The sequence below is a fragment of the Primulina tabacum genome, chromosome 6 (assembly GCF_025594145.1).
Source record: "Primulina tabacum isolate GXHZ01 chromosome 6, ASM2559414v2, whole genome shotgun sequence".
NCBI classification, from domain to species: domain Eukaryota; kingdom Viridiplantae; phylum Streptophyta; class Magnoliopsida; order Lamiales; family Gesneriaceae; genus Primulina; species Primulina tabacum.
The window spans coordinates 3769976-3797339 of NC_134555.1; the positions used below are offsets into that span (position 1 = coordinate 3769976).

Genomic DNA, 27364 nt, shown 5'->3' on the forward strand with positions numbered 1-27364 from the left:
AAAATATATATATATTTTTCCATAAAATTCACATGGGATGTCAAATTATTCAACATAGCATCATCCTACTTTTCAAGTTTTACGTAATTAAAGTTTTAAAAAATAGTTATGTTATCATTATTTTTCAATTGATATCTCGTCTTACAAGTTAAACGGATCCTATGTATCGTTGGTACAAATACTAGGAAATGTAGCAACCACCAGTTTCTAAAGCTCACAAAAAGAGAAATAAAGAATTGCATTTTTATTTATTACTATCCAATTAAACATAAAATGATGCTCCTTTAAACTACGTAAGTAACAAATCATGCTCTTCAGCGACTATGTCAAAAAATTGTGAGAACACTACTAATCGACCATGTATGCGTGACCGAAAAATGATGCTCGGTATTTACAAGACTAAAGGGTTAATTGCAAAGAACCCGATTTCGAACATAGAGCTGGAAAATCTACGCCGAGCCCTCGCGAATCTTCTCGTTAAGAAGTCTGATCACCAATCTTTGTTCATCAGTTGAATTCTCGTTCTGTAAAAGTCCATGTAGTGTATGCAGCTGCTCCAGATTAGCCTTCTTGAAGAGGCTATTCAATATTCTCACAACCCCAGGATGGTTCTTCTCGATTTCTTGATCATTCAAGGGCTCATACTTCAGGCTGAAGGTGCCACTACTTTCTCCAGATTGGGATTGCTGAGGAATCTGCATAAGTGGCCGCGATTTCCAGTAATTTGAACAGACTCGATTTTGATCCATAGCTTGAATAGCCTGCGCAACAAAATGCAATGCTGTGAGGGGCGTGGGTGATAGAAACAATGTCCCGGGGAAGCTATATTCTACACTCGCAATCATTTGAACTGACTGCGTTCAAAAGAATGCCCAACCAATCATCTCAAAGACCGAGCAGTTGGTATTTGAAGATTGAAGTATGGGTTTGCCTCATATCAAGTAGGCGCATATAAGGAGGAAAAAGGAAAATTAGCATGCTCGACGTAATAGAGCCATAATTTGATTTACCCCATTGTTTATTCAAGTCAGACGAAACACCAAAAACTGAAGCGAAAAAAGGTACTAGTTCAAAGCACTTGCCTGCACAATTGCTGGTGAAGAAAAGCCAAACATCTCCATGCCATCCAAACTCCCAGGAGGCTGCAAAGGAGGGAGGTTCTGCCTTCCTAACTTATGTTGCTTCGTGATCTCGTGATTGACTCTTTCCCGAACCATTTCCCAGCATCTGGCAGCCGAGACATGAACAAATATTTCACTAGGCCAGTGCTCCAAAGAAACCTATAAGAATTAGATTAAAGTTGATGATGAAATTAGACATGAAACAAGTAGGAAAGGGAACAACATTCATACAACTGTAAGCTAACAAGGATAATCTCAAAAGAATTCTGAAATCATTAATTAGGTAAAAAGGAGGAAGCACACAATTTTTTCCAGCCTATTTTTCAACAATTTTGATATAATTATACGACGCACAAATGGATGTAAACAAAATCTTGTACCATAAATAGAGGCCCATCCCATCGAGCATCCAGAATTTCAGAGACATAATAGCACATATTAGATGGATCTAGTACATTTATATACCGCACTCGACTTCTAAATCCTGCATTCAATAAAAAAAAACTCACATACAATACCATATCAATAAAATCCTGAGCACAAAATATAAGCTTAATGTATGATTGGTACACATCTGACCACTAGGATAAATGGCCCGACAATCACACCATTGCTTTCCAGCATGCACAGATCCAAATTTCAAAGGTTCAACATTGCAATTAATTCTCCTAACTACTTTCGCAATTCGAGGCCCCTTCTGGCGATAATATCTGTCCAGTATATTCTGCGAACTAAATGGATTAGATGACACACTTTGTGAATTTTCACTTGATGTATAATCAACATCCAACTCCGATTTTTTATGATTATCTTCATAACTGGATCTTCCCTTGTCATTTTGTAGGTTAAATCCCAAACACGCATTTGCCTCATCACGTTCAGAAGTCTCTTTCTTCACTGATACACAGTTACAAGAATCTGCATCATTGGAGGGCACCTTGAAGCAAGGATTGCTCGGTGAAATATCACCAAGATTTGCTTCACCTTCTTTCTGGTCTTCAGCCTTCATATCCTCTGAACTAGAGCCATGCTTCACTTTGTCAAGCTTGTCAACAGGACCAGCAACAGCTGCAGTTAAGGGTGGATTGTTTAAACAGCTCACAGGATGGCAAACTGGTTTCAACACATTTCCTCCATGTTCTGCAGAATCCTCCAAAAAAGTTTCTCTATTGGGTCCTTCTCCCTCAACATCACTCAGGAGTATAACATCTTTGTGTACATATGCTAATGACTGCTTCGCCAGAGGTTTCTCTGTACCTAAACTTTTACTAGAAGACACGTTTCGACTACCAACTTGAGAAGGCTGAGGTGATAATATTTTTATTATGGGAGTTGACTGTAAATTGGTTTTCTTGTGGCATAGAGAATTATATTTTGATGCCTCGTTTTCTGGGGAGGACAAGCTTGATGATGGCTTTACACTTTCCAGTGCCAATACCACCTCAGATGGATTCTCCTTCTGGCAAGAGTTTGTGCTGCCAATGAATTTCATTAATTTCAAACTTTTTCCATCCATTTGCTCTATAGAAGATAATGTAGTGGGTAGGGAACTTGTCCCGTTAGAAGCCTCTTGAGAGGTATTATGAGATGATTTGACGACAATCTCAGAATTTTGCATATTGCCTTTTGAGACATAAGAACTTAGGGCAAGTCCGAGATCAAGCCTTGCCCATCTATATATTGCACTTAATTTCCCCTCCAAAGCTTCAACTAATAAGTTCAATTCAGCAATGTCGTAACGAAATAGAAAAAACTTGGCACCCCATGAACATGAACATAACTGTTTGGCATGGTTCAAGCATGCGTATTTATCAGGAGAACAACGGTGACAACCTGCAGCAGACAGGTGTAGGTCAAAAAGGCATATACTGCACTCCCTCTCACTATTAGCATCAAATGAGCACTCCATCTTCAATGCCTGTGAGGATTTGCAAAGGCAATCCCTCCGCAGCCGCTCCATCTCAACCCGAGCCTATATTAAAGTACAATTCAAAAACTCCTTCAGTTAGTCTAAGAAGAAAAGTATACGTACATAATGTATTAGAATGAATAACTTTTACAGTTAATAATATAATAATACTTATAATCAACAGTATGAATCATCAAAGCAATATAGGTTTTTCTTCTGTTCTGCGATGAGATGTTCCAAGATTCAGTGAAACTTTATAGATACATTCTAAAAAGTGGTTTCAAGCTAAATATTGTATCACTTGATTTCACATCAAGCATGCATGTTTCAAAAAATCATATGTTCATAAATACCTTGAGTGCTTTTGATAATATCCCATCTTTTCCACAAACATCCTTCCATCTTAAATTGTTTTGAGTATACTTTCTCAATAAGTTGTACTCCCAATTTGCTTTCACAGCTTCTCTAGCTGCACCAAGCAATAGCTTATCGTGTGAAATGGTAGATTTTCTGCCTTGCTCGCAATAAAGCTCAATAGCATCCTGCCCATGTGGCAACCAATCAACAGGAGCAACATTAACAGCTTCAGCACAGTTGAAACCACAGTTGAACCCAGCATGATATGCTCGAGGGAACGTCAGGACAAACTCTCCTGGATTTTGAACACACCGATAAACGGGCACTCCTTCAGACTTCAGGATCGATGGGGAAAGTTGGGTAACCTGCATATTATTCATAGTCATGGGGTGAGATTTGGATATCTGTATCCAATCCAACTCAACATAAATGGCAAGCTCGTTCACTTGAATAATGTTTAATATCCAAGAGACCCATCGTCTAAAAAGCAAGCTCGATTCTATTTCATACTTCAGATACATTTTTTTCATATATAAGTACCCCATCATCATGGTTGACTATCAATAGAAGTGAAGACTTGAATGTTGGCTGAACATTTTTTTACTTTCATTTTTACTTTTGGAAATGATCTATTAATTTGCCTAATGCTTCAATTACAAAAAGGAAAATATATTTATATTTTCTTCTGCCAAACTAGATTAACCAACATCATAGCCTTGGAACAGAAGAATGAATTCAGTAACCTTAGGCAACACAATGACAAATGTAATTTGTACAGTGAGAAATTTAAGAGTGATGAAATGTTGAAATTGCTGTACTGATCAATCATTGGTTCAAATTTTGAATCACCATCATCCATGCTATGCGTGTGTAGGAGTGTACAAATGTGGATATGTATTCGTCCTGGTCATGTATGTATCAAGAAGACATGAACTCAAGATATTTGCACTTCCACGTGAATTCAAGTGCGTGAGCGTGTGCTTACAACCAAGAAGAGATTTAATATATATATATATATATATATATATACATATATTAGCTCAAATATATTTTAAGTTCAGTCTTTAAGTAATATGTTCAATTCCTGGTTATCATTTGTTTTTATCAATTTAAAAGGCAATTGTATTCTATATAACAAACCAATTCGAAAATTGCTAAATGTTACGTTTGATATAACTGATCTAACCGTCCTCGCTCCATCTGTAGGTAGCATCTTATGCTATTGAAGAGATTCAGCTTGCTTAAGAAAATTCTAGTGTGTGCATATCTATTTTTCCGAGGAAATGTCTCCGATTACACAAAACCAAGAGAAAGCGCAGGCTGCAGGACGAAAATAAAAATCTGGTAGAGATCTACAAAAACTTTTACCAGCAACCAATTTTTTATGGCAAAAAGTTATTGTGAAAGCAGTGGTGCTTCCCAATAAAAATGCTTGATATGCGGATTTTGGCATTCAAAAGCATCTGAAGCTCAGCAATAGGCAAAGAACGTTCGATTGAAGTGCTCAACCTACCAACTTATGAAGCAGGTCTGGCTGTTCTTCAAATAGATCAGGCAGGTGTTTCTTCATTGCTGCCTCCAATTTCACTGCATCTGATCCTGGAACACCATACCACATTTTTGGAGCCCCCCAATGCATGTAATTCAATGAGTATAAGTGGTGATCCTCGACATGCTGGAACCAATTAATAGCATGTCATAAAAAACATGAGAATAAGAAGCATCAATAATTATCAAGGATTAACTACTGCAGAAACACCAAAATGAAAAGCAGAAAAATTCATGCCGAACACATTTTTTCATCCATATGAAGTGGTTATATGCTCTCTTTTCTTAAAGTCCGTGGGAGATGGAATTAGGGGCTAAGTAACTTCGTGTTGATTTATCCTCTAACCATAAAGAAAATGCATATCAATAACATAAATATCAATTAAGTTATTCCGTAAAGAAACCAACAACTCTTTCCAGATTTTTTCAAACAGATTTTGACAAAGCTCCCTTTATTTTTTCTTTTTTAACCATGTGCTAGCACACAACCATTTGAAGAACTATGTAGCTCGTCACATTTGATAAAAACAGCAAAAACTACTATGATCATTGACAGCAAGCTTTTCAATTCACAAATGAGTAACACCAGAACTCGTGTATAAGAGTCGAGGGTAAAAAACTCATCCATTCGCTTTAACATGAATAGCAGTGTCTAATTAAAAAACAAACAAGAATAGAAACATATAATTCAAACTGAGCAATAATATAAATGAGGTTTTCTTGAAATCTAAACAAACATTTATCCGTTTTAGAACAACTGCATATAGCCAAACATACAATACAACATCTGAATGAACAAGATAGAATAAATAAAGAACCAAGTATCATCCAAATGATCACTTCTGTAGCTTTATTTATGCTTAGACTCTGGTCTTCTTTGTCAAACCGCCATTCAACACTAGAAATAAAAATATACTAACGTAAAAGCACCCAAAAAGTCTTATTTATATGAACTTTTAATCTTCAAAAGAATTTCCCTAGTTCAGTAATATCAAGTATTGGAAATGTTGCATTAAAAAATTAAAAGGAAAAATGTATTGGAACCGTGAGTTTGAAGCAACTTTTCCAGCTACAATCAACAATTTAAAAGGAAATTTCAACATTTTTGAACAAAGTGTGATGAGAGAATTGTTGGTAATTCTTTTGAACATCACAAATGACCACGAAAACCAACCATCTTTATATCAGCATATTAAATTATTTAAACAAATAATGGGAACTGTGACCAAGAAAGTTATGAGATTTCTTTCAGTACCCAGCAAAATGAAGAAAAACACATTCCGATGTACAGCCAAGGAATCAGAACACCAGATATATCACCGCTCTCAAACGAAAGAACAGAACCAGGAATCCTAGGGAAGTTATTCAAGTTCCATCCTGAATTGACATACTTCATGTCAGAAGCAGAACAAACTTGGTGAGAAGTTTTTGGAAACCCACTGCCAAATACTCCTGTTTCCAGATCAGCTCCATAAAGAACCTTTAAAGAAAGAGATGGTTATAATAGACAAAAGGAAAGAGAAAAGCTGAGATGACATGACCACAAAAAAAGGTATTGATAATTTAAGATAAAATTTGAAACCTTACATCAATTTCTTCTGTTGGTTTTTCCACCATCCTCCAATATTCTCCCTCAATACTCTCAACTGTAGGCTGCCACTGTTCCTCATACATATTTATGTTACATTTTGATACCGAGGTACTACTATTTTTTCTAAAGTACTGGGCCATGAACTCATCAGCATACTTTTTAAATTCGTCCATGGTAAACTCGGGACCGTGTTCAAAGCCAAATCCATCAGCATCTACTAGTTCAACTTCACCTGGAATCTTGACTTCCTCGTCATTCTTTCTATAATCAACTTCATTTTTCATAGATTTTCTCTTTTTTCTTTGCTTGTTATAATTGACTTGTAATATCTTTCTCATAGAATCCCGATTTTGCAGTTTTTCAATCCGCTGAACACGAGTGACAAACTTAGACCTCTCCCACATATTTTTTTCCTTGAGAGGACAAGGAGGTTTCCATGAAGCTGGAGGTACTATACGACAGATCCCATATGTTTCTGCTTTAGAGCGTATACTTGCAATGTATTTTAAAGTATCTTCAAACTCCTGAGAGTATAATATGAAATGAAATCAACTTCATCACAAAATTCTTAAGATCCATAAAAACTTAGTCTCAAACCATATATCAGTATTCAGACTGACATAACTGTCAGGTAATTATCAGTGAATAAAAAAAATGCGGGTGCCTATAGTGGCCGAGAAAAAAGTACCTCTTCAGAAGGATAAAACACAGGAGCCTCCTGAAGATCAGGCCTACGAGCTGCTTCAGGACGCCATTTTGCAATAACCTGTTCCATAATTCACATGAATCATCGTAGCTTCACATACATCCGCCACTTGACAATTACAATAAAACATGCTGGTTGCCTGTTTCCAACATTTGGAAATCCTTTCCATTTGTAAATTCGGCTTAGCAACTCAGTTCCTAAGACGTGAATAATAAAATTGATAAAATTCAAGCTTCACAACAAAAGAAAGCTATCATAGTTACGTGTTATTACATGTTTTCACGGTTGTGCAGAAAAGTTCGTTCATCCCAATTCACGCTTCTTAGACCATTCGAAAAGATACAAAATAAAAGGCTGACCTTTTGGCAGCTGCTACACTTTTCACACCCACGGATAACCCCCTTTGGAAGATGGTGCCCCATGGAAATTGGCTGTAGACTTAAAAGAAAAATTATAAATAAAACTGAACTCAATAATAGAGCCAAAATTAAAAAAGCAGAGAAAAAACAATAAATAATGAGATCAACCTTCTCAGACTCGGATTCATCCCCAGAGTTGTTATCAAACTCGCAGTATTTAATCCAAGGCCTACGCCTAGAGTCCTTCGAGGTTTTTAAATCATCATTACAGTTGACCGTCGTTTGCAATGTGACAGTTTGTGATTGAGTAGCACAAGCAGAGGTGGTTGATAGAGTTACTTGATTATCTTCCACTCTGTTCAGAGTGAAGGGTGCAAGTGACTCAAACCCCGGTGGAATTGATGGTAAATCCATATTATCTTCTTTGACACAAGGTCCAACAAGTTCTGTGGCCATCACCACTGAGAAAATGAACAAACCAAGAAAAGAAACGCAGGTGAAGGAATTACTGTAATTGAAGTAAATAAAATTATACACATCCTTATATCAGTAATAGAAAAAAACAGGAAACGAAATTTACCTAGAAATAAATCGTCACGGAACTGAAATTGGAGTCAGCTAAGATGACAAACTGTCCCTATCTCAAAAGCCAACTTGACATGGAATCGAAAATTCCAAATAAGTAGGTGCTTTTTCAATATTTCTAATATATTTATCAGCATGATCAGCGACAAGAAGAAAAATGTCAAAATAACAAAGTATCTGAAACTGGAAAGCAAAACAATAATAAAAGCAAGCAAGTACAAACACCAGTGATTCCATATTCTACATGAATCAAAATTTCACTCTGAAAGCTGTAAGTTCTAAATGTGTTTGAAACAAGAAAGCAGGAGACCAATTTTCAAAATAGCCACGTACTTCAGCAGTAAGAAATCCCCTCAAGAAAACCACAAAAAAACTAATCAAACATCCCTTAATTCAAATATCTGCTGAGACATAGGGAAACAGCATAAATTACCAAGGACGGTATGGATTACGAAAAGAAAAACAATAAACTTACATATAAAGATTCGTGGATTCAAATCCATTTCTAGCTAAATCTGCTCAGACTTGAAATCCCTCAGGCCCACATATCCCAGAAACAAAATATACTCAGGAAATTAATCCAAGTAAAACATGCCAGTGTATCCAGATTTGACAGATCTACCCTAACCCAGTTCAACCCATAGAAAACTTAATCCAGACACAATCCATCCACTTAGATATTCTTTCTAAACAAGATTAATTTGTAAACAGCAATATGGGGTTCAAATTCTTCATTTGTTAATTCAAATCGAGATAAACCTTACAAATCCAAACATTTCCATACTGGGTCTTGAAAAAAGTACAAAAATATCCAACCACACAGCATCATGACTTCTTAATCTCCAGATTCTAAAGAAAGCATTGAAAGCATTTTAACTCCATCCTCTTGCAAAATTACAGTTACAATTTCTTTAACAACAAAACCCTAATTACAAGAAAACACATAGACCATGTCCACCTTTGAGATAAAAATTCTCTTTCTTCTACTTCACTTTTAGTATTGAACATATTTCTTCACAAGAAGAAAAAGTATTATTTTCATCAGAACATAAATCAAGTAAATATGTTAGGTCAAATTCTCACATTAATGTAAAATTTTAATTTTAAAAATTAAGATATTAGTAATTACCATTATCATGTTATTATGTTGATACATAATGTTGAATTTATCAAATTATTTTGGCAAAACAAAAAAAATTAAAATGATCGAAGTGTTTTGATCTTACCAGATGAGATATTGGGGTGTGGTGGGGCTTTTTTCCTTTATTATAGAAAAGTGGCGTGACGCGTGAGGACTGACTGCTTCCCTTCGGTGTGGGCTTTGAACCCTATTCTCCGCAAAGTAATAGATTTATTATTATCTAATTTCAAATCCATCCATTCGAATCTAAACACAAATTTAACTTAGTGCAGGTTTACGTGAGACGATCTCACGAATCTTTATCTATGAGATAGATCAATCCTACAGATATTCATAATAAAAAGTAATACTCTTAGCCTAAAAAGTAATAATTTTTCATGGATGACTCATATAAGAGATTTGTCTCACAAAATACGATCTGTAAGACCGTCATACACAAATTTTTGTGTTAACCTTATGGGTTGGGTTTTCACTTTTTATATTGCATTTAATTAATTTTCAACCTAAGTAGGCTAGACCGAACTAAAATCAAACTGCCCCCAAATTTATGGCCCCATAAGTCTATTAGAGCATCCACATTGGGCGTTAAAGGGTGTGTGAGGGAGAGTGTGGGGCGTTCATATGAACGCCCCTGTGTCAGTTTTTTTTTAAAAAAAATTCGAAACTTAGCGACTGTTTTTACCAAACCGTCGCTATTTGCGACGGATTTTCAAAACCCGTCGCTGAACGTGGGCCCCACGCACATGATGAATTTTTCTTATTTTTGTATTAGTTTAAATTTCAAATTTGTATGTTTAAAAAAAACGAAAATTAAATAAATTAAAAAATAATGTTAAATAAAAAACTAACGGTTGTTTTTGTTTTTAAAATTAAAAAATTGTTTTAACGGCTAATTAACGGCTAGTTAACGGCTAGTTTATTAAAAAAATAATATATTCATCTATAAATATTCACACACTACACAAATTATTTCAAACATCAAAACATATTATTCTTCACTCCAAAAATCTTCTCTCTTCTATTTTCATCATCTCAAAATCTTTTTTTTCAAAAATTTCTTAAATTCTACTTTGTTCCGAAATGGATGAAAATTACCGAGGGTTTTTTAGAAATTTCGTGAGTTATCCAAAAAATCCGGAAGAAAATACTTCTTCCCAAAATTCGAAAATTCCACCAAAATATCAATATTTTTCATACCCACCAAATTATCAACATAATCCATATCCACCAAATTATCCTTACAATTCATATCCACCAAATTATCCATATAATCCATATCCACCAAACTATCCATCTAATCCACATGCAACCAGTATGCCATTTATTTCTCCGACGGAAAATGAACCGGCCACTCCGACTTTCGTCCCAGATACTCAATTGTCCGACCGTGAATCCCCAATTGAAGTCATAAATTTGAAGAATGTGGATTCAAGCGCTGGGGGTAGAAAAAAATGGTCAACCTGGAGAAAGATTGAAGACGAGGTCTTAGCGAGATCGTTTGTCACTATCACCGATGACCCAATCATCGGCAATGATCAAAAGGCGGAAGCTTTCTGGGGACGTGTTGCAAGCTATTACAATGACAATCATCCCGCAGGTACACCCAATAAAAGTGCAAGTGTCATACGATCGCACTGGCACAATACCATCCAAAAAAAAGTATATCGCTTCAATGCAAATTACAATAGTATTTATAGTGCATATCGTAGCGGCCACAGTGATGAGGATATACTACGACTTGCATATGAAAAATATCGTGCGGAAAATAACGCCATCGCATTTAATCTTGAGCATGTGTGGAGGATCGTAAAAGACCGTCCAATGTTTACTCCACAGTCCGTTGATCACCATGTTAGCACGAAGAAGGCAAGGACCTCGGAGTCGGGAGCAAGCAACACCTCATCCAACCAAGATGCGAGTCTACATGTAGACCTAATTGAAGAAGAAAATCGTCCAATGGGTCAGAAGGCAGCAAAAAGAAAGGAAAAAGGTAAAACAAGATCGGACATGGAGTGTATGACAACAAACTTGGACAATATGTTTGCAAAGTTTACTGAATATACAAGCATGAAAAAAGTTGAAGTTGAAATGAAACAAAAACAACTCGAAGTAGAGGAGATGAAAGCAAAAGATGCTATGACCAAAGTTCAACTAAAGAAATATGCAATCCTTTCGAAGGATACTTCGCAAATGACATATGAGCAACTTATCATCCACGAACGTCTATGTCAAGAGATTAGGGGGTGATGGAATATTTAATTTGCAGTTATTGTAATTTTCGATTATTGCAATTTTCATTTGTTATAATTTTCATTCATTGTAATTTTCATTTTTGTTAACGTAACTCTCCGATCAATTAGTATTTTACATCTTCTATTAAGTTTAATTTATTTTCTAATATTTTTATGCAAGTGTTATTTATTATTATATGTTGTACCGTTTTATTTTAGGTTTATAATAAATTTTTAATTTTAATTAAATGACACTCATAAAATTAAATTATTTTACGTACTGAATATATAAAAACAAATTATTATTAATATAAAATAATAATAATTTAAATTTCTTAAAAAATCTGAAATTGAATTTATTTAATATAAAATAAGAGTAAGATGAATGAGTGGACAGCGGGACCTACAAATAATGAGTGTGAATGTTAAAATGAATGTGGGAGAATAGATGTGTTAATGTAATGTGTATATGGCATATGAACCCCACGATTTTTGATGAGGTGAGGATGCCCTTATATTTTTGGTGGTGAATTATTGGATCCGGATCAGTTGCTTCAACAAACAACTCAAGATCCATTTATAATTTCACACACACACATATATATATATAATATATATATATATATATATATGAGACTGTCTCGTATAATATATATTCATTTAATTTTATAGCCAATACGATGGCACATGTAGCAAGTCATCCGAGCTTAACGTGTGAAATGTTCTATTATATTATATCATACTATTTAATTAGCGTTGAGACCATATACTAATTAATTTTTAATTAGTTTAGTGAAATTTTATTTACGATTGCTATTATACATTTATTTATCTATACTTTTTAAATTCAACCATATCTTTATCTATATTTTCACATTTTTAGATAGTTTATCACTCCTAATAAAAAAAATAGAAAACATTAATTTGAAATAACAAAAATTATTATATTTAAATAAATATTTTAATTGTATAAATAGTGTGTGTATATATATACATCTTTCTTTATTTTCCATGAAACTAAACCAACACATAATTAAATATAAGCAAAAGAGTTTTTTAGAAAATTAAAATGATTAAAACCTTTTTTGAAGATAGATTATAAAAATAAATATTTTTTTCCAAAAAATATAGTTTATCGATTCACCACAATTTTGAAAATGACAAAAAATTCAAGGCAAAAACTTGTGTGAGACGGTCTCGCGGGTCATATTCTGTGAATAGATATCTTATTTGGGTCGTCCATGAAAAAATATTATTTTTCATGTTAAGAGTATTACTTTTTATTGTGAATATCGGTAAAGTTGACATGTCTCACATATAAAGATTCGTGAGACCGTCTCACAAGAAACCTACTCAAAATTCAATGAGACGGTCTTATGAATTAGTTTTGTGATACGGTTATCGGGCTGGAACCAATCTTGAAAAACTATTATTTTTTATATTAAATTATTTTTCATGTAGGTATGGACCTTTTCGACCAGTCTTACCGATAAAAACTTATAATATTGTCTCATTTTTTAAAATAATTTGTGTTAAAATCAAGCGCTTACCACTAGGTCAAAAGCTATAGGTATTAACCAACACGTAACTTTATTTTCTTATACATATAGCAAGGCAAAGTGCACCTAATTATGCGCTAATGGGTCGGACTGTTAGACCCATTAGTACGGAAAGATGCGTGTCTATCTGCTGGCGCTGTCTCATATCTCTTAGAGACCAATCTTATCTTTTCCATACCTTTAATCATGTCCCCTAGAGAGATTGTATTACCCGTTAAGATATGATGTCACTCTTTTATGGCACACTTATCCAACCAGATCAAGCGGTGTAACGTAAGCAGTTTGACGCATGAGAACTTCCCAGAAAGTCACATATCTCAATATCAATCTCATCCATGCACGCTTAACCTAACAATTCGTCTTACAAATGAGCAAACTCAGCTTGTTTAGTATGTGACATCAAATCTAAATTTATTAAATAAATAAACATGACATTAAGTTAAAAATTATATTTTTAAAAAAATTAAGGCTGTAACGGACATCAGACTCTGTAAATTTAAGTGTAACGTCCGCTATTGATGATGACATTTTGCAGTACTTGCATTACTTTTGGAAAAAAAAAAATATTTTTCAATTATTATTAAAAAAAACCCTAGAAATTTCAGAAGTTTTGTTTTATTTTTATATGATATTCAATGCAACTGGTAAAAAAGCATAACTATGTGAATCTTACAATTAACACGTAGATAATATCGTATTATTTAAAAGTAATATCTTTTCCAAATCCAAGAGTTCTCAGGGAAATCAAAACCATAATTTATAAATGATGTATTACTAATATTTCATAAAAAGAATAAATATAATTTTTTTTTAAAATTATTGCTGAAAAATGCATAGATTTTGAAAGAAGGAATACAACATCTATGTGACTAACAATTACAAATAATTCATAATATTAATTATGACATAGTTAAATTCTACGACGTCAATTTATTAACATTTTACGCATCGGTATCGCGATGTGCTCAGGTGTGTTCAATCAAGTCGGCTCAAAGCTGACAATGCACTTGATGGTCACATAACTTGCTATTTCATGTGTATTTATAGACAAAAAAAAAATGACTAGTTTAATTAAAAATTATATTTTACAGCGATTAGCTCAGATAATTTTAAGCAAAATCAACAGAAAAATCAAACACATGCAATGGCCACAAGTTAAAAAAAATATAAAAAAATTTCAAATATTGAAAATTTAATTAAAAAATAACGATGAACTGTTCGTAATTTCGGAACTTATTGAATTTATTTGTTACTTGTCATTTGTCATAAACTTAGGATGATAAATGTAATATTTAAATATGATTGTAATTTTTGCTTTTAATATGAAAAATTTCAAAAGAAGGATATATAAAATTATTGTTATCTAATCGTTTGGTTCTTCGTACGAGATAAATAATATAAAGATAAGTAATATTTTTTAATAACAAAATATATAAAAATGATAATTAATATAATGTTTGATTAATTTAATTAAATTTGAGATAATGTGATATTAGTGTTTTGTTTTTTGAAAATATTAATAAAATATTTATAATATTATTTATTAAAGATAATATTATAATTTCAATTCAATGATTGATTGATGTATGATAAATAATTGATAGATAGATAAATAATTGATAGATGCATCAAATATGATATTAGATTGAATAAAAATATAAATAATAAAATATAAACAAATAATATAACGAATCGAACGATACCTTTAAATACTAAAAAAAAAACTTACTAAGAAGGAAAAATAAATTTAAAATATTGGCAATTTACATAGAAAATAGAGTATCTAGAATCTTCTTCAACCCAATACTAGAATATTGGCGACGGTCAAAGCCAAACCACACCGCATAACTGGTGATGACGAAGGCACTTCCGTCACCGCAAATTACTTGTACTCGACTCTCGTAGATGCAGCGAAATTCTTATTTTGCCTTTTTTAATAAATATTTTCACTTATTAATTAATTAATATTGAAAATTCCTTAGAATTATTCAATGCGCGTTTTGTGATTTTAAAAATAATATAATTTTGTACTGTATATTGTTACGTGGAATTGGTTCAACCCCAAAATATTACCCAAAGATAAGGTTAACAATAAGTCTATGATCTTATGTTTATTATACGAGTAGAATTTTTGTGAGACGGTTTCATGAATCTTTATTTGTGAAACGGGTTAACACTATCGATATTTATAATAAAAAGTAATATTCTTAACATAAAAAATAATATTTTTTCATGGATGATCAAAATAAGATATATGTATCACAAAATATGATCCGTGAGACCGTCTCACACAAATTTTTGCTAAGATTATTTATGTAAGACGAATTAATCTGATCCCTCGTTAAAATAAAAATTAATGTTTTTGACATAAATTTTTTTTAATAAATAATTAGAGATTTATCTTATAAAATAACTCGAAAAACAATATGAGAAGAGTTTTTACCATATCTTAAAGCATATATTTTATAAAATTAACATAATGCAAATAAAATAAATATAATCCGGAATTTATGTTCTCGTTGCACGACCGTGACAGGCGCGTGAACGAAGCACCGTTCTGTAGTGTATTTATTCAACCTAACAAGGCATCTCCACTCTTCGAATATGGCAGCTGTCTTCTAAAATTCTTCTGAACTCGTCTTTATCATTTTGTTTGTGTGTGGAAAATAGAATCAATGGGCAAGAAAAAGTCTCCCGCACCCACGAATATGCTGGCGCCGGGCTTCCGATTCCATCCGACGGACGAGGAATTGGTGCGGTATTATCTCAGGCGGAAAGTCTGCGGGAAATCGTTTCAGTTGGACGCTATCGCTGAGATCGATATCTACAAGACCGAGCCTTGGGATCTTCCAAGTACTGCCCTTTTGAAATCCTTGTTTGTTTATGTGGATGGGCTGATTTTCGTTTGCGATGTTTTGCTTTTGGGGTGGAGGGAACTTGGTCGATTGTGAACATTTCTTTCTTTATTTAGACGATTCGATGAAGTAAGGGTGTTTTTCTGTGGATTTGTTGACCACCAATTTTTGGACTTTAATGGTTTTAATGCAGTGACCATAGATTATCCAGTTTTATTATAGTAGCAAGCATGGATCTTTCCTCAATTTCTGTTATATAATGTTTGACCACGAAATGTTATAGTGATGGAATTTTTCATTTAGGTTCACAGGGATTTCGCAGTTTTATAGAAATTTTTGGGTTTATTCCCCAAGGTTTTGTTTGTGTTCACGTTTAAGTATGATTTGACGTGAAGCTGCACAAATTTTATTCAATGCTGTAAACTATTTTCTGGGTAAGGTTTTATCTGTTTCACCTCATGGAATAAAGAAAATGATTTTTTACATCGATGGAGTATGGATTGTTTTGTTTGTCTTGCGTAAGTTTGGTATTTTTGTTTTTCTATAACATACAAATTTGAAATGAACGTGACTGTAGCTATTGGCCTGGTTTTTAGGCATGTCAAGGCTGAAGAGTAGAGATCTGGAGTGGTATTTCTTCAGTGTGCTGGATAGGAAATATGGCAATGGAGCAAGGACAAACAGGGCAACTGAAAAAGGGTATTGGAAAACGACTGGAAAGGACAGGGAAGTTTACCATAGAAAACAGATTGTGGGCATGAAGAAAACTCTGGTTTATCATAATGGACGTGCTCCAAAGGGTCAGAGGAGCAACTGGGTTATGCATGAGTACAGGCTTGTTGACTTAGAACTGGAGGGAGCTGGAATATCTCAGGTGGGATAGCTTGATTTTGTTTAAAATTTATTTACTATTCCTAAGGACAGTTTTTTTGTTCGACTGAATCTATATGTTATATATACCTGGAAACTTAAAGAATCATAACTTGGTACTGGACTCGGGAAAGATAATTGATAAGGAAAACGAAGCGGAACTATTAATATAAAATTGGGAAGAAGTATTCTTTTTTTAAATAAGAGTTTGGATCTTTTTTGAAAAATTCATGATTGTTATGGATAATGCTTACAAGTTATTGACCTGTTCACTTTCTTGTTTAAAGGATGCATTTGTGCTCTGCCGAGTCTTTCAGAAAAGCGGTTCGGGGCCCAAGAACGGTGAACAGTATGGGGCACCATTTTTGGAGGAGGAATGGGAGAGTGATGAGTTGGAATCAGTTCCCAAAGTGGAGGCTTTAGTGGAAGAGGACTTTGGTGATGATGCCTATCTGGACGGGAATTACCTTGAGCAGGTTTGTGCTTGTACTTTGATTGTGTTTTCTCAGATTAAACTGGTTAATTATGCCTATCTGGGTGGGAATTATGTCTGAGATTCAGATACAATGTCTACAATCTTTCTCTAGTTTGTAGCTTTGGAAAGGAAAACTACTGTTTTTGCTATTTTACTGATGTTGGAGGTTCACAAGGTTCTCCCAGAACTTGAAAATAAAGTGATAACTAGCATTTTTCAAAGACGCGTGACAATAGATTTTCCCCCAATTTGTAGCCAAGATTTTCGGGATGGGTTTTTTTACACCCTCTGAGATATTGAGATAAATGACTCGATACCGACTTGGGAGATGTTCCCTCATGATAATGTCCATTTCACGAAAGTTATTCGTTTACATTTCTGTTACCAGATTCTTGGATCAGACGTTTCAGCGGATACTACTCATCCTCAGTTGAACTTCCAATCTGCTGGTGTTCATGGTGGTGAAACTGCTGAATCAGTCGGCGACACCAAAGACACCCAGAAGCTCCTGGATTGTGCTGATCAACTATACTGTGGACCAGGGGAGTTAGAGGATACAAACTTATATGGATTGCCTACTAGTTGTGATATGAACATAAATTTAGTCAAGCATGAATACATTGGTGAATCCAGCAAATCTGGGAATTCTGAGGATGTGGATTACTTACTGGACGAACCATTTCTGGATTCTACTGATTATCTTCCATTTGGAGGTGACGGTTTCATCGAAGCTAATGATCTCTCCAATCCCATTGAAGCAAACACTTCTACTTTCGACATGTTTGAGGAGTACCTTACGTACTTTGATGCCAATGAGGACCATTCTCAGAACTTTGCTCCTGATCGTTCAGCAATACTTGAAAGTGAGGGTGCTCTTGTTTCTGATCGCACATCCCTTTGTCAGAAGGTGGTTTTATTTATTGTTTTTATTGTATCATTTGAATTTGTTATGTTTCCTATGTCACTTGAAATGCATCATTCCAACTCGTTCTTTTATGACAGGAACCAAATGAAAAGACTAAGCAAGATGTTATACGAAGTGGACAGATTGTTGACAATGGTAATGATTATTCTGCACTTCCATTACACAACCAAGAGTTAGCAAAATATGAAGGACACCTACCTTTTGCCTTGGATTTCCCTAGAGTTTTGAACTAGTGCAAATTTTGTTTGTCTAATTTAACTCAGGTTTGCCTTCTTTCCCTACAGATTTCAAGTATCCATTCATCAAACAGGCAAGTCGAATGCTGGGTAACATCCACGCACCACCTGCATTTGCTGAAGAATTCCCTCTAAAGGATGCGAGCATGCATTTCAGTTCCGTGCCCCAGTCTTCCAGTTCAATGCATTTCACTGCTGGCATGATTCAGCTTAGGAACGTGACAGTAGGCAACAATGGAACTGTCCCACCTTCTCGAAAGCATGAGAACCTGAACATTATTCTTTCATTTGGCTTTTCACGTGGTGAAGATGGTTCTGCCAACTTGGAATCGAGCGTAAGCATACATCCAGGGAAGACTGTCTCGGCTATCACCAGGGATTGGTTATATTTAATCTTTCTGTGTGTCGTACTTCTCTCCATGACCTTTAAAATCGGGGTGCGTATATCTGCCAATTAGAGTCTCAAGAGTGTTCTCTATTTAATGATGAGATTTGCACCTTCTTTATTTTGGTCGGTATTGAAAATAGTTGGTAGGACATGTAGGAATGTTAGACTTCGAGCAGTCTGCTTGTCTGCTTTATTAACTGTAGAAAATTCTCTGATTATACTAGTACTGTTGGGATTTCATTGATGGTCGGTATGAGGGATTGTGGGTTATAACTTGTAATCGTATGATTCTTTATTTGACTTGTTTTTCTTTACTGAAGCGGTCCGGATGCCAACTGTGCCAGGTTTAATGTTTCTAATATAATACCATAAAAATTAGCGAATGTGTCGGTATGGTGTAGGAGATATGCAAATTTATTTGAAGGGTTTATATTTTCTTTAACATCTCCACTTTGTGTGGAAGCTTTTAATGTAATTGAGTAAGAAACTATAGGCAAACTTGTGCCTGTCTGCATCGGTACGAATGTTAAACTGAATCATCAGGAGAATTATGTCATTCCATAGAAGTCATCAATTAAAGTGTCACAATAAAAATCACATATTTTAGATCTCAAGCAAATTATATTATAAACTACAAACAGAAGATGCCCACAGTGCAAAGTCGATTTATACATGAGCAGCAGAAAATGAGTTCAAAACTTGTCGAATGGGGATCCAAATTATCCCAAATATTGAAGAAAGACGTATCTACATCATCTTTCTCTACCGACTGTAGGAAGCTTGGGACAATGGGTTGTCGTCGTCTATCGGCATATGCAACTAGTCCTTCGATTTTACATTTCTCCTGGAAGCATTGTATCTTCGGGAAGATCACACACAGCAATACCCTGAAAAAAAAGACGTTAATTGATGCAAATTTAAGAGACGGTCCCAAGAATATCAGAGCGTTCTCTCTAATCCAACAAAGCCAAGAATCAAAAACTTGGTGGAGTGCCAATCAATACACATGAACCAAGATTTTATAAAGAAACAATGGTGAGAATCTTATTGACAGAAGAACAAAATACAGGAAAAGTTGAACGGAATAATTAAATTCCTAGATAATTACCTCTCCGGTGAGATGAGCAACACATTTCTTCTCAGCGAGAAGTTCAGCTTCTGTCTGCAAAATAACAAAACATATCCGCTGTATACCGTAGAGGCCTAATTTTGTTGAGACAAGGGGGTCAGGAGATAATGTATAAAGCACATAAAACATACGTTTTTTATTCGACTCCAAAGGTAGTCATCAAATACCACATCTTTCACTAGTTCATAATCACCATCTCCCTGAGAACGTAAAAAATAGATAAATGAAACAAAACTTCAAGAAAATCATATCAACGAAAATGACATGAAAGAAAAAACTTAAGCAAAAATGCTTACTTTTGATCTGCATGGCATACTGAAAACAATATCCTCTGCTATACCATATGGATTTCCAGTCGTATACACCTAAATTTTTGCCAAAGGATACAATATCAAAGTCCGACCAGCGTGAAATTCAATATAATATAGTGAGTGATGATATGTCTCCAAGAATGTAGCCATGATACATTCGAAGTCTAGTTATAAGCTAAAATGGAACCAGCTAGTACTCACCCTCTCAACAGAAAATAACAAGTTTTCATATATAGTTAAACTTAAAATGCAATCCCTCTATTTCTTATACTGCTTGTGTAATACACAAGATATACAATATAGAAGCTTGTTTCGAAGCAACGGTAATATCCACACTTGATGTGGAGCATGTGTTAGTGGCTTCATAAAATTACACTTAAATCTACTGGCATCTTGGGTTAGTCAATTTTGTGAAGTAACGATGATGTTAAGTAGTTAAAAGTAGAATACACTAAGTAGAATCTCACTTATGCAGATCAGGATGTAACACATATTTTTATTAAAGCGTTCATGAGTTCATCATTTTGTTAGTATAGATTACTTTTATCAACATTGCGAAATATGATTCTATAGATTCTGAACTAATGAAGAATCCAACAACTTACTCCGGATGAGAACCAATCCCCTTCTGGTGTAGGAGTTACGAGAGATCTTATTGCATCTAAAATTGAAACGGCAGTGGATGCAGCTGATGACCTTCCCCATTTCTGAATGAGTACACCACCTCTCTGAAAGATCAATTTCAAATCAGCCGTTATTGCTGTGTTTGAGTGTATTGCACTTTAATATAAATCAAAGCTTATACATCTAACCTTTTGGACCTTCTCTGTGAATTCTTCTTCCAACCATTTTGTATCTTTGATAACCTCTTTCACAGGTAAACCATCTATTTTGGCATTTAAAAAGTCGGGAACCTGATTCAATATAAAGTATAACTTTCATATAAAAAATGACAAAACCCTATAACATAACGAGCTTAATATAAAATCTGATGAATGACCTGCGTTGTTGAGTGGTTTCCCCATATGGTAACATTAGAAACTTTGTCATAAAAGACTCCTGCCTTCAAGGCGAGCTGTATACACCATGAAAAAGGTCATATTTTGACAAGTACTACAATTATTCTCGTATGTGACGAATCAAGACATAAAAATGCAAAGAAAAAACTGCATCCCAGCAATGTTACATGAAACATATATACTGAATATGCTGATAGCTTTTGCTTACCTGACATTTTGCCCGATTTTCATCTAATCTAGTCAGGGCGTGGAAATTTTTTGCAGGAATATTTGGAGCATTCTTCAAACAAATCAAAGCACTTTAAAAGGAAAAAAACAATAATATTAGTAAAAAATTAAATAAAACGAACAACTCTGAAATGAGCACACGAGGAATATAAAATTACTTAGTATTACAAGGGTTGCCCACAACAATCACTTTTACATTACGGGATGCGACAGCATTTATGGCTTTTCCCTGCAATAAAAGGTCAGAATATAAATGTCGCTTAGTATGAAATTCAGGAAGTCACTCCAAGAAAACACAGTGAAATTAATCATTCATAACTGTATGTTATTTCAAGAAAACGGCACCTGTGCAGCAAAAATCTGCCCATTTATGTCTAGTAAGCCGGCTCGTTCCATTCCGGGGCCACGAGGCTTTGCTCCAATCAAAAGTGCCCATTCTGCATCTTGGAACACCTCATATGGATCAATGCCGATGCTCACTTCCCTCAACAAAGGAAATAAAGAGTCCTCTAGTTCCATTGCAACTCCTGAAATGTCAAGTAGAGTTCAAACTTTTCCAGTACAGCTTGCAACAAATATAGTCGAAGCTTAAGAGAATTAAATCTATCGAGAATATAAAGTGGAACCGCTAAAATTAATTAAGATCTATCAAAAATGTAATCGGAATAGGCACACTCATACCTTCAAGAGCTTGGATCGAACGCTGGGATCCCAATAGTTTTAATGCAATTGGTTGATTTGCCCCAAAAACCTCGCCAGAAGCAAGCTGATAACCCAGTACAAAACAAGTATTTATTTTCCTGAGCCTTAAAATTAGAACTTGCACTCACATGGGAAACCATGCACAATTTGGCCCTCAATTCGAAATCGAAATTCGACATGCTGCCACTTATGAATGATAAGTGAGAAGAAACCTCTTACTCTGAAAAGAAGATGATTGGATATCATCCCCGCTGCACCAGAGACAGCGATATTTATCAGTTTCTTCCAAGATTGAGTTTCCTCTTCCTATAAAAACATAAACAGCAATGGAACAAGACAAGTGATTTTCATTTTCCGAAATTTAAATGAATGGTTTTTTCTCAACCATTTTTAAGACATAACAGAAAATTTCACTTTCAGGTGGTTCACCACTCAAAACACATTTAATGGTGCACAAAAGCACAGGAAGCTTAATAACATGAATGAATTTATGATCGTGTGCTATGACTTTGAGAAAATTTTCTTTTAAGATACATGGACACGAGATAGAAACAAGACATTAACCGGAAAACAAACATTTCATAATAAGTAAACCTTTGCTAAACTCTTAGTATGTTACTCCCTACATTATTGTTATCATTATAAAAAGTTATTTTTACAACATTATGAATTCGAAATCACAGCTAAACATGCATAATTCGGGACAATTTGCGAGAGTATATGCTTTCATGAAAGAATGAATCCCATACCAAGCAGTGGAGGCTTCAAGGCCGAACCACTCTCGGGAGAAAATTTTCCAACTGTCATTTATAAATTTCCCAAAAAATACGTCTCCCCCGAAATGAAATCAAATGCAAAATACTCACAGCTTTGAGATCATAAGTGAGACAAAAGACACCATAACAATCGGCTTTCTTTTTCGGGTCCTCGATCTTCACAGCCACCGGTGCTTGAATTTCACTAAAAAAATCCATCATAAAAATAACCAATCCAACCAAGAAAATCTCATCAACTTTCTTGAAAATACACGCAAATACATAAAAACGGCAACTTACTTGGAAGTTACAGAGCAGCAAATCTTTGAACCGCGGGATGCGGGGGCTGGCCTGAGGAAAACAGAACGATGATTGTAATGAGGACTTAGCGCGCAAGAACCCTTTAGAGAATTGTAAAGGGCCGGTCTTTTGCATGAAGAAGACGTGTTTAACTCTGCCACCGCCATTGAAAATGTGCCTGCAAAGATTTTTAGATGCTAGAGTTTCAGCCACCTGACTGCTATGCAAGCGGATATATAATTAGTGTGTGAAGTTGAAGAAACAGTGTAAAGAAAGATGAGGGAAATGGAAGTTATAAGGCTAAGGTGATGACACCTGTCAATAAATCTCCTCTCATTTTTTTTACAATAAATCAAAATTCTAAAATGGTTATAAATAATATTAATGAAAATTGTGATGGTATATGGATTTTATTTGAAAATAACCGAAATGTTCTTTTTCGGAAGAAACACCTGTGAAAATTATTTTTACGCAGGATTTTTATGTTTTTTGATATTGTGATGAATCCAATTTGGTTGGAAAAAAACTCACATGTTTTCTTGTTTTTGTTGATTGAATTTACCACAATTTTTAACATTAGCGTTTTGTTATAATTTTATTACCTGATAAGTCCCTTTTATGCTACAACGAAGAAGAAGAAAGCAACTATCTAGAATGTCAATGGGTTCAGGTTTTATCTAGATCCACAATGACCTGTCTTATCTAGACGGGTTTGAGAATACCAAATTTGTCATGTGACAGGTCTCAGGTCCAATTTTTTAGACTCGTCCGAGTATGAGGCGGGTCATGTGTCCTATAATACCCAGCTCATATATGCATATAAATAAATACTATATGGTTCTAGTTTTATTAATGTTCATTCGTAGATGTCAATTTTTTTTTAAGAGTTAATAACTTTTTTTTATGTAATTCAATATGTCGTGAAGATATTTTATTTGTCATTATTAAGTGTGGTCTAAGAAATGAATTAATTTTTTATCGTGTTATATTTTGAGGCTTATTTGTTTTATAATTTAGTCATGTGAGAAAAAAAATTATAGTTGTCATTTAAAAAAATCGGGTCTAACACGTCTAACAGGTCCCGTTTTGTATTTGAGGTGAGGCGGGTTCGAAGAATATTTAACCGAGACGAGACGAGTAATGTGTCAAAGTTTTCTTCAATGGAGTAGATCTTGGGATTCTTCACGGAGTAGATCTTGGGACTAGCCATACTCACTTTATGACAAATTTCCTTTTGGCGAAACTGATACCCAATTTGTATGTTCTCAATAAATTTGATAGATGAATATACATATATACAGATTGCTATTTTTATAGTTATATATATAATATATAACTATAAATGTAGCTATATAAACTGTTATAGTTGTAAATGTACATTCTCTTGGTAATTGATGACGCCAAGTGTTGATCCATCACCGTGGACAACATATTGTGAGGCCATCAACTTTATCAATTAAATGAAAAAAAGTTGATCCCAAATACATTGGTTAATTCGGCTTTTAGTAATAGGAACACAATCAAAGTCCTGATATGAAGAGAACGGAACTAAATTTAAGATAGGCCAACAATCAAAGTTTGAGGCAGATTGATCCCGAGATTTAGTCCTTACAACCTCAATACCATACTTCGCCTCTAGCACGGTCTGCTGAGATATCATACATGAAGATGAGTTGGGCATTCATTTTGTGAAAACCGACTCCTCTTGTGTACAATACTGATAAATGATGTAAATTTGCAGTTTTAAAAAAGGCATCAGAAGATGGAAAGCAGTGATACGATTGCTCCAGGAGCTACCTAATCAAGGTCTGCTTCTTCTATTTCTTCGTCCTCTGGCACCCCACGAAGATAAAGAACATTATTGCATCTGCAAATGCAACATACATGAGACACGGTTAATTGTCGCCAACAAACAGCGAAAAAGTTGCACACGATACCATAAGCAGCAAAGCTAAAGTTGCAAACATAAATAAAAGAGGAATTTTATATCATCACTTCTTATAAGTTAAAACCACCCGATTTTTTTGGCAAACTCCAACAAATGCCTCTCTCGTACAACCTCAAATTCACAAATCAATGAAAGGGGGGCTGTTCTGATTTTCAAACAATCTGGAGCAAACTTCATCTAGACTAAATATACTTTGTCTCGTAAAGGCTTCACAGCTTTTTAAAATAAATGACCCACTTCATTTCAATGGTTGGGAAATAAGATTAACAATAAGGTAAATAAATCATGTTTTCTATTTAGCCCCCCATATGTTTGTCCAGCCATCCAGGTGGTGTCACGATTGGTCAACCATTTCAACAATTTCAATTGACAAAAACTCCTGCACATTATGGCCACATTTTATGGAGAGGCCACATTCCGAGTAGAGACATCCAAAAATTATAAAAATGTGTCTTCTAAAGAATGAAAAGCACCAAGAAAAATACAAGTGATTTAACGTGAAATAGGTCTACATCCGATCAGCAATGAATTTTTCAGATTGAAACTTGCAACCATGGTACGATTTTAGTATTTGAACAGGCAAATCAAAATCTTGACATAAATGATTCTATGAACTTAGGACTCTAATTTGAGGATAGCAATAGAATGAGATATTAGCTAGGTAGTTGGAAACTTTAGAAAAACAAAATAGAATTGGCTGGTTCAGTACCTGATTAAAATCTCCCCAAGACTTCCAGTGCATTGCCCATCAATGTATTCTTCAGCATTTGCAAGCTGCCAAAAACAGTATTCATATAAATGACTGACATGGAGCAGCATTGAACTGGTTCTAGCCATTTTAAGAGGAAAGACACCAACTCATTTTATTGTTTTATTTCAACCGCAAACTTGACCATTTTTACCCTATCATTTATAATATTTCAAAGTTCTTATACTCCTTGAAAGTGGTTATGAGTGTCGAATGCTTAAGCATTAGTACACAATTTCCACGCTGAGTATACTCATCATGGTCATTACTGAATAAAAAGTAGTCCTAGTGCATTTTGGCATAACTTGAAGTGATAACATAAAAAACACTCTCAGTTGGTACCTGCAAGTTCATATATGAATCCACAGAGACGAGGAAACCTGAAAAAAACCAAAAAAATAAAAACTTGATCATGATATTTAACAAATCAGGAGACACCAATAGCACCAGAAAATGTCCATACACCACAAAATCTTAGAACTCAAGAGCACATGTCGCTTCATTACCTTTGTATTCCATTCCCCATTTGAGTTTTACCATTACAGGCTTCCCGGTCAAATTGTTCAAGAAAGGCTTCGGGTTAACTGGAACAGTCTGTAAGAACAAAAGGTAAAACAGTTTTAAAATGCAGCAATTGTCAGCTGTACAACTTAAAGGCATATATAGTTAACTGCTGTCAACACAACACTGCGAAATCCAATAAAAAAACTTCCAAAGAAGTCTCTGCCTTTCAGCGCAATCAAACAGAGAAAAGTTATGCTAAACAGGATAGTGTGATTGTATAATCACAAGCTCGAGCTTCTCTTTGAAAAATAAATAAACATGGTCGTAGAGCAGGGAGGCCACGTGTTCAAGATGCAATTCCTACATATTTCGTTGGTTCCATTTCTACGGTATTATGCAAACACATTTTGTAAGGAATACTGAAGAAGCCAAAGATTTAATTTTCTTCAAGCTGGAAATATGGTTCATTGTTGACAAAACTATAGCAACTCAACTCTAACCATTTGTCTGAAAAAGAAATCAGCACATATGACAATCCCGAGTATGTAAATTGCCTCAAGTTAAGCTAAACCCAAATCGTGATTTCTTTTTGTCTTTGACAAACAATTACAAATCAGAATGTCTAAACTACCAATTCCTTTCCTCCATTACTTCTTCATCGATACTAATACAACAATGGCACCACAAAACTAATAGTATTTGCGATAAAATAATTATACAGATAACGACTTACAGCCATCGCAGAGATTTTTGGCAGTAGAGATTTCTCTCCGCTGTCGATTTTGGGAGTACAGATTGCGTTTAGGGCTTGGAAAGCACACAATTATAACGACGTCGTCTTCTCCGCCATTTTTATGATTATAT

The 27364-nt window shown here is 34.6% G+C and overlaps 5 protein-coding genes across 6 annotated transcripts; 2 read left to right on the forward strand and 3 right to left on the reverse strand.

The window, feature by feature from the left end:
- Positions 1–225: 225 nt before the first annotated feature.
- LOC142548811 (putative lysine-specific demethylase JMJ16) lies at positions 226–9128 on the reverse strand. Its single transcript, XM_075657350.1, has 12 exons — positions 8172–9128; positions 7760–8052; positions 7592–7663; positions 7215–7292; positions 6523–7050; positions 6191–6415; positions 4901–5062; positions 3384–3752; positions 1701–3093; positions 1502–1605; positions 1083–1280; positions 226–761 (listed from the first exon to the last, which is right to left on the reverse strand). The coding sequence occupies exons 2-12, from the start codon at positions 8045–8047 to the stop codon at positions 450–452; spliced, it is 3729 nt and encodes a 1242-aa protein (XP_075513465.1). The 5' UTR covers positions 8048–8052; positions 8172–9128; the 3' UTR covers positions 226–449.
- A 1269-nt stretch (positions 9129–10397) lies between these two features.
- On the forward strand, positions 10398–11564 carry LOC142548380 (uncharacterized). Its single transcript, XM_075656673.1, has one exon. It carries the CDS (start codon positions 10398–10400, stop codon positions 11562–11564), a length of 1167 nt encoding a protein of 388 aa, XP_075512788.1.
- Positions 11565–15696: 4132 nt separating this feature from the next.
- Positions 15697–19170, forward strand: LOC142548812 (NAC domain-containing protein 78-like). Its single transcript, XM_075657352.1, has 6 exons — positions 15697–15960; positions 16559–16836; positions 17120–17308; positions 17696–18214; positions 18310–18367; positions 18517–19170. The coding sequence occupies exons 1-6, from the start codon at positions 15783–15785 to the stop codon at positions 18924–18926; spliced, it is 1632 nt and encodes a 543-aa protein (XP_075513467.1). The 5' UTR covers positions 15697–15782; the 3' UTR covers positions 18927–19170.
- A 225-nt stretch (positions 19171–19395) lies between these two features.
- LOC142548813 (malate dehydrogenase [NADP], chloroplastic-like) lies at positions 19396–23561 on the reverse strand. The gene is made up of 14 exons (XM_075657353.1): positions 23301–23561; positions 23112–23205; positions 22465–22551; positions 22225–22309; positions 21889–22070; positions 21702–21772; positions 21524–21614; positions 21297–21371; positions 21109–21210; positions 20902–21024; positions 20282–20350; positions 20117–20185; positions 19965–20018; positions 19396–19743 (listed from the first exon to the last, which is right to left on the reverse strand). The coding sequence occupies exons 1-14, from the start codon at positions 23465–23467 to the stop codon at positions 19690–19692; spliced, it is 1323 nt and encodes a 440-aa protein (XP_075513468.1). The 5' UTR covers positions 23468–23561; the 3' UTR covers positions 19396–19689.
- Positions 23562–24771: 1210 nt separating this feature from the next.
- On the reverse strand, positions 24772–27364 carry LOC142548816 (putative small nuclear ribonucleoprotein F). Of its 2 annotated transcripts, none has more exons than XM_075657366.1 (6): positions 27234–27364; positions 26503–26590; positions 26339–26376; positions 25958–26022; positions 25098–25167; positions 24772–24945 (listed from the first exon to the last, which is right to left on the reverse strand). In XM_075657366.1, the coding sequence occupies exons 1-5, from the start codon at positions 27237–27239 to the stop codon at positions 25098–25100; spliced, it is 267 nt and encodes an 88-aa protein (XP_075513481.1). In that variant the 5' UTR covers positions 27240–27364; the 3' UTR covers positions 24772–24945. The 2 variants fall into 2 exon arrangements, with proteins under 2 accessions (XP_075513481.1, XP_075513482.1); XM_075657367.1 differs by having other exon boundaries at positions 24772–24948.

Excerpts from the sequence above, each read along its gene's own strand:
- LOC142548811 (XM_075657350.1), bottom strand. The coding sequence starts at position 8,047 with ATGGCCACAGAACTTGTTGGACCTTGTGTCAAAGAAGATAATATGGAT. Across the intron at positions 7,664-7,759 it reads ATGAATCCGAGTCTGAGAAG|CCAATTTCCATGGGGCACCA; the intron begins GTTGATCTCATT and ends TTAAGTCTACAG. Across the intron at positions 7,293-7,591 it reads AGTGTAGCAGCTGCCAAAAG|GTTATTGCAAAATGGCGTCC; the intron begins GTCAGCCTTTTA and ends ATTATGGAACAG.
- LOC142548380 (XM_075656673.1), top strand. The coding sequence starts at position 10,398 with ATGGATGAAAATTACCGAGGGTTTTTTAGAAATTTCGTGAGTTATCCA.
- LOC142548812 (XM_075657352.1), top strand. The coding sequence starts at position 15,783 with ATGGGCAAGAAAAAGTCTCCCGCACCCACGAATATGCTGGCGCCGGGC. Across the intron at positions 18,215-18,309 it reads GCACATCCCTTTGTCAGAAG|GAACCAAATGAAAAGACTAA; the intron begins GTGGTTTTATTT and ends CTTTTATGACAG. Across the intron at positions 18,368-18,516 it reads TGGACAGATTGTTGACAATG|ATTTCAAGTATCCATTCATC; the intron begins GTAATGATTATT and ends CTTTCCCTACAG.
- LOC142548813 (XM_075657353.1), bottom strand. The coding sequence starts at position 23,467 with ATGGCGGTGGCAGAGTTAAACACGTCTTCTTCATGCAAAAGACCGGCC. Across the intron at positions 21,615-21,701 it reads GGCAACCCTTGTAATACTAA|TGCTTTGATTTGTTTGAAGA; the intron begins GTAATTTTATAT and ends TTCCTTTTAAAG. Across the intron at positions 19,744-19,964 it reads TTGCTCATCTCACCGGAGAG|GGTATTGCTGTGTGTGATCT; the intron begins GTAATTATCTAG and ends CTTTTTTTTCAG.
- LOC142548816 (XM_075657366.1), bottom strand. Across the intron at positions 26,377-26,502 it reads ATGGGGAATGGAATACAAAG|GTTTCCTCGTCTCTGTGGAT; the intron begins GTAATGAAGCGA and ends GGTTTTTTTCAG. Across the intron at positions 25,168-25,957 it reads CTTGGGGAGATTTTAATCAG|ATGCAATAATGTTCTTTATC; the intron begins GTACTGAACCAG and ends TTGCATTTGCAG.